At 41.2% G+C, this 12303-nt stretch overlaps 2 protein-coding genes across 2 annotated transcripts in view; one reads left to right on the plus strand and one right to left on the minus strand.

The window, feature by feature from the left end:
• Nucleotides 1-2596, plus strand: part of T265_07527 (hypothetical protein) — a gene marked incomplete at both ends in the record, with an annotated part of 34909 nt that extends 32313 nt beyond the window's left edge. Inside the window, 2 exons of the mRNA XM_009173072.1 lie at nucleotides 348-490; nucleotides 2238-2596. Of these exons, the coding sequence (XP_009171336.1) occupies nucleotides 348-490; nucleotides 2238-2378 (284 nt within the window). The remainder of the gene's footprint in view (nucleotides 1-347; nucleotides 491-2237) is intronic.
• The window catches only part of T265_07526 (hypothetical protein), a gene marked incomplete at both ends in the record, with an annotated part of 51111 nt that overhangs the window by 33173 nt on the left and 5635 nt on the right, over nucleotides 1-12303 (minus strand). The gene's annotated exons all lie outside the window — the stretch shown is intronic.

The raw sequence follows: 12303 nt of genomic DNA on the forward strand, positions 1-12303 counted from the left end.
TAAAAGTGGCATTGTTTATAAAGTTATCGCGCACCAAGAAATGTACCCTCGTCATGTGACGAGAAGTTTGTAAACCAATTGCCAAGCTTGGCGAAAAAGTCAACAGCCTGCCGATTAAGAACCAAACATACCTTCGTGTTACCAATATTTCGTCGACACATTGCCAATTTCTAGGTTATGTCTACACCATAGAAGAACGATGAATATAGTTACTGCAGATTTTTTGCATTATTACTGGCCAGTGTTGTAATTCACCGTGCCACTCAAAGGATATTGTTTGAACTTTACCAGATGGATAGTCTTGTCTCCTATTCCCCTTCTGTTTATATCGATTGTCACTCTTCAAGCCGCCGTTAATGCTCTACTCACCTTCGCCGGCTTTCGAGTGCTGGCTCGGTTGACCTACTGTGCCTACTTGATTCATCCTATCATCATAATGTACTACGGATTTTCGCGAAGTGAAGCGGCACATATGGACAATACATTTTTGGTGAGCGTACATTGGTGTGTACTGCCATTAAATTTTAACAAGTTTTATCCACACACTCGCCAAGCTTTGCAACGTTTAAAGCAGCTGCTTGGTCTTCGATCACATATTCTTTCGACATTCCCGTTTCAGTGTTTTCTTAGGCTTCCTTAGTTTCGTGACATCCTCTCAGATGTAGCTATGTGTGTTTGTACATGAGAAGATCAGAAACAACACGAAATCACCCAACCAATTCAGGAAGTGTGCGGGTAACTTCGGTTTCTGGAGTGCTGTTACAAAGTCACGTGGTTTAGTCTGTGATGCTGTGTTGTTATTCGGCCTGCCTTCTCAGGTCTTATAGTAGCTTCAACTCGGTGCGCGTAAAGTATTCATAAAGACGATAATGTGATGGATGTGAAGTGCACTGGTGTGTGCCATTTGTGGTGCGTAGTTTTCTGGTGTACAGTATGCCACTGGTGTTGTGATATCAGCTAAAAGCCAAACAAACAGAAACAATGCATTCATTGTTACGTCGTAGCTAGAAGTTATTTAGTACATAGTCGTGAGTTATGTGTAAATAAATTTGATGGCGCTCTATGAGTGTACAAATTTAGTTCCATGGCTTAACGTTATCCTCCACGTTCTGGTCATTAGGAAAAGAAATCTTAATCCGAAAGTTTTGCAAACCGTCTCATGGAGTCTCGTGTTACAATGAAACGATTGCATGTAAGCGAAAAGGGATATTTTAGGGTTTACGCTTAACTTGCAGACTTCCATCCTCCCTTTGACAGCTATGCATCGGTACCACGCACTGACGCGAATTACCGTGTAGGAACAAAGGAAGAATACCGTGTTAAATTACGGAAGTAACAGGAAAGAGGGAGAAATCTGAAGTTACCAGACAACGTGGAAAATATGCCGAGGGAATTTTGGAGTCCACGCCCTTCTAATGAGCTCAAAGCTAGCGGAAACTGTTATTGAGCCATCATATAGCTTTCCTTGAGGAAAATTGAGGGAGGGTCGTTAGGAGTATGTCCTCTACCCGCCGCTTTTTTGTACTAATTTAACAAATATCAATATGTGAGTTACTGGTCGGTGAAATAACCGATGCCGCAAATCCTTCTTCTTCTTAGATAGCAACGAGGATAGCCGCTATACCACTTAATGCCTATGGAGGGTTGTTATGATTAGTACTACATGGTTCCAAGCTGAAATAAGCAAGGGATATTGTTGACAGATATGGCGCCTGTACCTCTGAATTTTCATCTAAACATTTAACTGTTGATTAAATGACAGTACAGCTGGATAAATCGCCATTCACGTGAAGTCTTCAGAAGTGGTCTATTCCGAGACTCATACTTTTCGAAGAAACAAGTGTAATCTCCAGCTGCCACTATGTGTTGTCTCTTGGTTAGTGAATGGTTCCAGCTGCTTTCTGTCACTGATATTATGTTAGTACCCCTAGTTCATCCAGTCTTTGCCTTGGGTAATAGACCCTAACTCATGTGGTTTTTGGAGCTCCTGCAGAATACCTAACAAAGTTAGAAACTACATCCACAAGATAGTCTGTAGCAGACAAGATGAGTCACACATTGATGGTTTCGGGGGTGGTTTTCCGGTGTAAACGGGTGCACGAAGCGTCACTGAGTTTGACTGCCTCTCAGAGACTGATATATTGTGGTACGTCCCCTGGTCATTACATCAATCGGGTTGTTTTCTAGTGTCCATTTTCTCATACATATCACTCTTCATGATTTTTTTCCTCCCGCAGTTCTTCACTTTTCTTGCCGTATGGCTTCTATCTCAACTTATGGCCCTTATCATATCCATGTGCACCGAAGTCCCAGTGATTGTCATGGAGAATACTCTGAGGCGCAAACGTAGTCGCCAGGGTGCAGAAGATGCGAAGTGAATTAAATTATCACGCTCGTTTTCGAGTGGTCTATCTCAACAGCTCGAAAGCTTTTGATCACTTTTGCTTATTCTTTATGACAGATCATTTTGACTTTACAAAGTGCCTTGTACTTGTTTTTCAGAACGTTTGTTTATATATCCATTCCTAACTGTTGTGACTTTTGATTTATTCTTAACCACGTTTTTTAAAATACTTTTTTTGTGACTAAATTTTGGTTATAGATTCATGATAATACAAATTGCGAACTTTTTACGTTGTGTCCATAGCTATCTCGGGAAGAGGACAGTATGTCCATAATGTTGAACTGATTCTAAATAAACAATTTCTAACTAAAATTCAAGATACGAAGCAGCCCAATGGAAACCTCTGTGTAATTATGAGCAGTGTAGTACTACGTTCTGCTGTCACCAGTAGTTTGACAGACAAGCAAATTTGAACCGGAGGTAGTTTGCTTTGTGCTTTGAATTTTTTTTTGAATTTTCAAGTAATAACGATGATGTTATCATTGGTTACTCCTACAGAGGTATTTATTCTATTTCTGTAAGGATCCGTAGCCCCATGTTCAAATACCTTTTTTGGAAATGTTTAGGGCAGAAAACTGCTGTGCTTAGAGTATTGCGATTGTAGCTCTTTTGAGGAAACTCCTCAACGAACTGATTAAAGTTAGTCTCCTTTGAAGTCGATCTCTTCCTAAGCAAAGGTTAGTATCTGAAAAGCATATGAGCTATTTCCGCATCCTCTTGGTGACATTTGTTCATCCGTTTACTACTGTTTATTTAATGGGGGCAAGACGATCGGTGAACCAGCAGATAGCATGCGATCTTGATATGACCTACTAATACAGTACTCTTCTGTCAGCATACATGCAGATCGTCTCAGCTTTTGGCAATGAACAAATATAAGTGAACACAGGCCCTTTCAAGATCAGAGGGTTTCCCCGGTGGATAAATAACAGTTTCTGCTTGGTGGTTTGGCAAGGATACGTCAAACAGCCTCTTTCAAAAATACTGCGGATTTTTACCGTTAGTCATTGAAGCTGTTTCGGATGTGGATGATGAATTCTTGTTTACTGGGTGAAAAGACTGGCACTTTTAGCCATTGGGTAAAACGCATTAAATATAGCTGAGAAAACTCCGACAAAGATTTCTCTCGAATCCCACTTTGGCACAAACTACGAAGTTTTCCGAATCCTGGCCGTAAGTTATGTTTCTTCCGAAATGTTGTTATTCTTATTGACTACCAGCATGATTTTACCGGAGTACTCTAATCTTCAGTGTAAAGCAATCGGGTTGCAGGCAATACCTTCTGAAATTCACGACGAAATTACACAATCAACCATGTTTTTCATATCTCTACTGGGAACTGATAGAAGTGCCTGTTTAATTGTAGCATTTGGCGAATTTCAGGGAAAGTTTAGCTGACGATCTGGTCAGAGAGATGAAAATGAGATCACCCCATGGTGCTGTTTCCTAGTGACAGATTTCGATGAAACGTGCCCATTTTTTAAAACTTTATTAATCAGGTCAAAGCACTTCTGCTGTGTTCCCGGTTTAGTTTGATCGCTACCTTCATAGTCTTTTGTCAGACCAGTCACTGCCATGTGATCAGATAGATTCAGACTTTTGTGTACTGGTGTGTTGTTATGGTCTAAACGAGACGCAATATCGAAACACGAGTTGACCAGATCGAGACCCTCAGAAAATGATATACGAGGCAGTTTTTGTATGGAAGGCATAATCCGTTGCATTGTACGAGCATTTCACACTCCTGTTCGTTCATACCAACGGTTATTAGTTTTGAGTACTCCGAATTATGAATGTCGGCATCAACCACAACTTACCAGGAAAGTAGAACGACCAGGTGTGTCATTCATATATGAATTTTCTTTTCAGAACTTGATTGTTTTGTCTTCGACTGACGTTCGGAACTTGTGCTTTTCAAGTTATTCCTGATCTGACCAGAGAGCAGAAATCTTCTCTTTCAATGGAAAATGCTCAAGTAAAATATTTGAATCTGAGGGATTTGGTGATGACTGATTATCCAATATAGCTTTCCCGCGGTTGTGTGAATCCAAGAAGATCGAAGTGAGAATGGGTTCTGAAATAGGAAGTTACTTTTACTAGAAGCTCTTGTCAACATGTTACATATTAGGCGTACCTAGTAAAATGTCACCTTGCACTCCAGTTTCCCACACTCCTCATCCTACACACACGAAGTCTACTTAATTTCACTAGCTAGTAAATATGCTACAAACTTGTGTGCAGCAGTGAGCAATCTCAAATTCAATGCGTAATAGAGCTGTGCTTAGACCTCTAGGCGGTTTCCAAATGGATCTTGTACAATCATTTCACCGAAGTTCGGTATTACTACTGTGTTTAGAAGCAAATTTGTGCCACTACAGCACACCATGTTAACAACCAGTAGACGTGTTCCACGCAGAGGAAACACGTGAATACACATTGCTTATCTTTTGTGACTTGAACCAGGTTTACCATTGTGGTATGTTTGATGAAAACTAAAACCATAACTTTTACTAAACTCGGCATCCGGCAATTGAGCGCAGATTACCGTTCACAGTGGCTCGCGTAAATACTAACGGGTAGACAGTTTTCGGTTGTCAGATGTTTTAGGTAGATAGATTCTGATAAATAAAATAATTAAGCTTACGAACTTATTGAAATTCCACAGGGTAAAGAGTGTTACGCCGGTTGAGACCAGGTACTGAGTTTACGAGTATAAATACGGTAGATTTATGCATACTTTCAGTGAATCAAATGTTCTCTCAATAAATTAATTCTGAAAAGGTGTCTTGTTGGTCTTTAAGCACAATCAATGGGGGCAGAAGCAACTTGCAGCTCAAAGAACTTCAAAACACGTACAGGAGATAAGAAATGGCAACATTTGAGGTTACAGGAGTTATCTACGGTCCTCAAGAGGTGTCGTCTTAGGTGGAAAACAAATATGCATTTGTGATCAGACAACGCAACGTCCAAGCCCTCCTCTCTTGTAGTCTTGTGTGACAGGTTGCCACCAAAATTCTAGGGATATAAAATATTATGTCGGAGTATTGGAACTAATTTTTCAGCACTCCGTTGCGTCTGTTTCATGTGATACTGCAGCAGGGTAGGTTTGTGAAGTGCTCACTTTGGACACCATATCTTGTGGCTTCTGTGGACTGGCGACTGGATGGAGATGAATGAAAAAACCTAGATCATCGTGGTACATTGGATGACACCGCACTCGGTTTGGTGGGTATTCTACTTATCCATGCACGAACTGAACAGAGGAGTTATGTACGGTAATTTTCGTATCCTTTGAAGCAGTCAATTCATGATAATATGGGCCCTTGCTTCCGTAGGTGGATATCATGGTTAACTCTCAAACACTGGAGAAATCTATCTGTATGATATCCCCAACTTTCGCCATCGCGCTCTCTCGTGCGCTGGTCGAGTTTTATCCAAAGCCAGTAGTGTGTCAAGCAACGGGATTCTTAGCTCCATATAGGCGGCTAGGCCGTCCTCGCTTATGGATCCTATCAACTTACATCTGACCGGAAGCAGTGTTATGGGCCGATGGCTTGATGGGTCATACCGAACGATTCTCACTCTCTCCACACCGTTGCTACTGTTAAGTAACTGATAGGTAACTAAACAGATTCGCATAAGTAGATTAGGGTGAATATTATCGATGCCCGGCCCTCCGTCGGGTTTGGCTTTTGCTCACTGTTTTGAATGTGAAGCACAAAGTTGATAGGGAAAATACCCGACAGAGAACGTACGTTTGACCACAGTAGGTGAAGATGAATTTGTTTATCTGCCGGTTGATGAAAATCGTTCTGGGAACTACTCAACGCTCTGGAGCGAAAATTGTTGCACACTGCAACCCAAGGGCATTGGTAGTATCGCGTAAATTGTAATTAAACCCTTCAGCCGTTTGGAAGAAAGGACTACGTGATGAACTTCGTTCTGATCAATATCATAGTGGTTGATATTGACTATTTTTTTCGGTCACACGGGCTTAAACACCAGAATTATCGCCTTCAGATTTGTGGCCCATCATAATCTTTTCATCTGTTTACACATGTTAATCTATCAATAAAGGTCGTGAAATGTAGCCCTTAAAGTAGTCCTCAAATTACAATTGATCATGAGGTCATGTTTTCTTGATACCACAACTAGCACTATCTTCTGAGTCATGTATAAGCACTAGCTTTCTTGGTCGTTCAACTTTATGCCTGTGGGCATGATAAGGTAATCACCCAGACACAGTTTTAGTTCAGTATTCGTTTCCAGGCTTGATGCATTGAAACTTAAGACAGGATATTTTTCATAAAGGAAACTACTCACAAGGTTGCTGAAACTTCTTCGACAGCCCACGACCGGTTTCGCCCTTCTTGGGGCTCATCAGGTAAGCACAGTCCCCGAGTTTCCGTTGACCTTATGTTCTGCTTGAACCCAAATTGCATAAGTAGCATAAATTCAAATATCATAAACTAGAGATTCAGTTGAGCCTCTCGTGAAAACCAAATTGATTTGCAAATGAGTGTATTTCTCGAAAACATTGCAAACTGGGTTCAAGTAGATCATAAGGCCGACAGAAACTAGGGAACTGCGCCTACCTATTTAACCCCCAAGAAAGTCTTAACCGGTCATGGGATGTCGGAGAGTTTTCAGCAACCTTGTGAGAAGTTCTCTTTATGAAAATGTACTGCGATATCTCGAACATCGTGTCAACTGAATCATGAGGCGGCCTGTGTGAAGCACATTCAGTTGTAGAATATCATAGACAAGAGATTCATTTGAGTGTCTCGTGAAAACCAAATTTATTTGCAAGTCAAACTATTTTTCATTTTCTTTGCATGCCAACGTGTTGGTAAGCTTGGTAAGTTTCGTTGCCAAATAAATCCATTCAATATTTGGAGAAGATTTTTAGGTTGTTTATAACTCTACGTCAGAAAGCCAAGAGCAGTGTGTGGAACCGACAGATCTGAATGAAAGAAATGCGTGATTTATCTTTCCAAGGGGTCTCATTCATAATTTTCTGGGCGGTAAAAATTATATCCATGAGGGATGAAGTGTCGTTTGAGCGAAATCTTGTACTATCTTTGGTGAATGTGAGTTCGTTAGCGAGAATAAATCAAATCAGATTTGGTTGTTAAGCTATGAAATATATGGAATTTTAGAGACCCCAGTCAACAAATTTTGTGGTAAAAATAGATAAGACGGAGGTCAAATTGCAAGCCACCGGCTTCCATGGAAGAATATGGATGCCAGTACCAGTACGGGGCGTAAATAACGGTTTCCCATGTATAGCTTGTAGAGAATTCCATCAGCCGCGGAATCTTTGGAATGGTGATGGTGGCAAAATGACGCCATCCCCTAGACTTCAGTCGGGATTTCGTGATATCAGTGAGCCTAACCAAGCTAATAATTGTGTTCTTCCTACCGACTTCAGAAACTTTGCGTAGATGCAGAACTCAAACAAACAAGGTTTCGATGTTACCAATTCCAGACGAGTCTGTCGCATGAAATCCAGTGATAAGGAATGAAGTGATTGATCCAAGGGATGTCAGGAGTATATTTTGGAGGTTTTTTATAACAAAAGAGAAAAGGCGCGTCCTGTGCACCAGGTTACAGTCCCCGATACAATGGCTTTACAGAGGGTTCCTTAATTTAGATTTGATTCTTTGTGGGATGGTGGATTTCGTTTTGTTATTTCCTTACGTCATCAAGTGAGGGGTTGGAAGTTAAGGCCTGGACAGAGCTAGTTTCCTGCGTACATCAGTGGCGTTGCCGCGCCTTCAATAAATATTGTGACGTCCGACATTCGGAGCCACGTGCCCTAAAGCTTTGAAGAACATGGTTGTAAGAATACACCTAGATTATTTCGCCGACGAATTTCGTCGTTTAACAGTCACGTACTCGCCTGCTGTTTCGTCGCTATCAAGGTTCTTAGAGACACGATGAACGACCGCGCCGTCTGTGGCTCGGCTTATTATTTCTGTCGCTAAAATTGGGTGTAAATTCTGTGTACCTGAAATGAGCCCTGGATTGTTTGTCTTTCTGCTCATCTTCACCGCCCTAGTTCCGCTTCCTATTCTTCAACACAAAGTACCCAAGAAATTTAGCTGACCAGCAAAATTACCGTCTATATTCCTCCATTTCTCTTACGTCGCTAAACTGTGTAACCATCTTTTGCCTTATCGACCTTCGATTAGTTACATTCGAGTGCTATCTCTATTTTTTTTGTTATTGGCGGTCTTCTTGAGCTTTGTTCGCAATCGACTTCTGATATTAATATCAAGTCGGTGATTGGGGCGGGTGCCGTCTATACAGATAGTGCCACATGTTGCTTACGCAGAGAAGTAACAACACTGACACTACCTGTGAATCGGAGACTAATTGTAGAGAGACGAGGTTCTCTAAAATGTAGTGAAGGAAGGACGTGACGTTAGTCTGTCTCAGCTCTGAGGAACACCCGCAAGATACAGCATTCAGAGATTCTCATATGAGTTCTTCAGCGCTCCCGTGAGTTGCCTGCATGTATAATATCTGTGACTTCGTCATACCACGAGGTATCATTGTGTTGTAACCTGAGAGCCACCGAGGATTACGTGTTCCACGAGGCTGTATTGGGTTCGGCTGGGGGAAGTAGGATGTCACTTTTGATGCTGAGGTAGTGTATAAATTGCTTGTATGGCCATTACGGTGAATAAACTGGTTTCCGTATCACCTCTATTGTATGCATAGAATGGGTGTTTCGATTTCCTTACACACGTTCAGCTACGCAAAGCATTCTGGGATACACGAAACAAGCCTCTAGTTTCTGAATAATGGTGACTAGAGGACACAGGTTCATTATGAAATTTCCGTCTTCAAAGATTCAAAAGATCCACTTTTATCATTCGTTTGCGAAAACCGTTCGGAAGATATGACAACTATGAGGCATTGAACTAAAATGTTGCATCTCGCAACTCAGCACAAAATCCTTAAGCTTTCTTTCAGACTGCAGGTCACAAAGACCCACGTAACACATGAAGTGCATTGGTGCAGCATATGCAACTGAATGGAGACGTTAACGAGAGATTCAGCTGAGATTCCGTTTACTCCTGATTCAAAAACAAAGTGCTCTGTATGCGCTGCCCTGGTGAATTTGTTCCTTATACTAACTCTTAAGGTGGATATCTAAATCTGCGCCAGAACTTGCCGCCGAGTAATGGTCACTGCGATCACAGGTGGTTAACACCGAGCGTATCAGCTCTCATTTCAGAAGTGTTTCGGCTACACCCAACAATCAAAATTTGTTTCAACTAGATGCTTTGAATGTACCCAAATAATCGGGTAGTTGTAAGGTCCTAGAATAACATTAGTAAGACCGGAGAGTAAGGCAGTGTGTTGCATCACAACTTTCATTGTAGGATAGTTGTTTCCATTTGGAGAAGGCTTCCTTATATAGCAGTCACGTTCATATTGATGGACTGAAAACTATTCATAAAATCCAACATACGACTTTACTAAAAATACCAACGTATGGCAATATGCGTCATTCACATACGGCTTCACATGCTAAAGCTTGTGGTACTTTTTGGGTCTTAGTGATGTGAGAAGGATGTTGTTGATGCCAGTGTGCTGACTGCTTTGCATACACAGTCCGAAGTTTTGATCTCTACTGGAATTCTTGATTAGCTTCAACATGATTATTTTACGCCCGATCGTAGCAGCTCAGAATTGCTTGCACTGTACACCTCTAACATTCATAAAATAAAAAAGAATAGTTTCCCTTTTTCTCTACTATCCACTACACTCACTAATATAGCCGCTGAAAAATCTTTAGGGATTAGCGTTAACCTCTAGCGATTCAACTTTCGTCGAGAAAAACGAATAATCAAGCACAGGGTTGTCGTTAGAAATTTGTTTGTCCGAAGGTTGTGTGTACATTCTTGGCTCATTTTACGGATAAAACGGGACAGTGATCTTTCTCCTGATCAAACACTACTTAAACAATTTTGAAGAAAATTATTTAACAGTCCCCTACGAGTTCCACACTCCTTGAGGTTTTCCAGTTCGGCATATTCACCGGGTTTTCATTAATCAAACTTCTTATTCGAATATCAGACTGTTCACCCATTTGCTAATTATTACGATGTTAAATACATGCTCAAGAGAATACCAATTGAAACACATATTCATCATCATTTTCAACTCAATATCCTACCAAAAGCCTCTATCTTTCTTCACAATAAATTGAACGAATATCGTAATGCTAACTACTCTTAAATATTCGGCGATTTGGTGCACTACACCTTAGGATATAGTGGCTTACTTATTGTCATTGTGCACAAGAGCCGTGGTCCGCAATGGCAGGGCAAAATTGAGCTTGGTACTCTTGCTTCAACAACGTGGGGAGAGAAGTTCGGGCACACGTTTTCCTCATGTGCTGCGATTTCGTCTCTCCCAGTGGTAAGCTCGAACCAAAGTTCAAATGAACTGTATACGAACATTCTAACTCTCACTTATCCAGGCACCTCCCTATCCCCGACTGTTCATTCCCAAAGTATCTAGTCGCCGGCTAGCAATTGTGTGGTTAAAGAAAAATCAAGTGACGTGATGACAGACCGGTAAATCACCCTACCCTTAGCTGGATTAATCGATTAACACGGAGTTGTATGCGAGCCAATCAGCTGTATGCCTTCGCGGCATCCAAATTGCGATGAAACTATGTGACGACTTTTGTGCGCAGACCAAACTTACGTTTTACCGAAGGGAAACTTTCCGGCTCGGACAATCGTCAATTTCTATTCATACGTTCGAACTCTCGTGCTACAAATAGCGGTACCATGGCAAATTTCGCGAGTGCTTGAAAAACGACAAAATCAATATCATACTAAGTAGTGTTGCCGAGATCTTTTGCACTCTCAAACGACCACAGCGTATTCATCCCAACCCAGTTATATCTAGTCGTAGTCCGGATATGTCTACACCCTAACAAACCATTTAGGGGCTGATAGTCCAGGAGCAGATGCTGAAACAACTAGTGTGTTTGGAGTGATGCCGTGCTTATTGCTGTACTGTATTTCAGAAAGGGTTAACGTCACCTACGCTAGCACCATATCAAAAATTAGTTGAACCCTGGTTTTCCTGATGAAGGTGTTGACGTGCAGCTAGTAGTCACTTGGAACGCACGATAAACCAATATTTCCTGTCTGCATATTCCATAGAGCTCATAATTTCACACCAAATGACAAATTTCTTATTTCTTTTAAGCTTGTCCGCTGAAATACATCCCGGGCAAAGTGCAGGTACATTTTTTATTTCCTTGTTGTCTTAACGATCACCGCTAGTTCATTGATGTGCTGCTAATTAAAATTCTCACCAGATTCCAGTTAAAGTCCAAATTTGTTTGTCCATCACTTGTCAGAATTTGAATTGCTCTACCGTAATTCAAGTGGATCCCCTAAAATCAATCTCCCATATGATCCGACGCTCAATAATGACCCGAAACGTTTAGCCTGGTATCAGTTATTCATTGTTGCTTTTCCCAACGAATTATGCTTCAACATATCAGAAAAATGTGGGTATATGTCAGGCTGCTGGAATAAAATTCAATCTGCCAAAAATCGCCTGCTCCAGTTGGGTCACTTGACAAGAGTAGCTGAAAATCTCATCCCAAACAAATTAATCAACCGTTAGCTGAAGCCTGGCCTGAAATAGGGAAGGGCCAAAAGTCCGATATTAACCAACGTAAGAGAAACTAAGACCTCAGATTAGCATCATGGAAGAAACTAGGACCCCACAAACGTGCCTTCAGACCGCTTCTCAATAAAGGTGTTAAAAATTCTGGAACACGACTCGTCACAATGTTGGAGACCAAGTTGGACATTCGGAAGCGGTTTAAATTGCCTCATATATATATATATATATAT

The sequence above is a fragment of the Opisthorchis viverrini genome (genome assembly GCF_000715545.1).
Source record: "Opisthorchis viverrini unplaced genomic scaffold opera_v5_172, whole genome shotgun sequence".
In the NCBI taxonomy this organism is placed as follows: Eukaryota; Metazoa; Platyhelminthes; class Trematoda; order Opisthorchiida; family Opisthorchiidae; genus Opisthorchis; species Opisthorchis viverrini.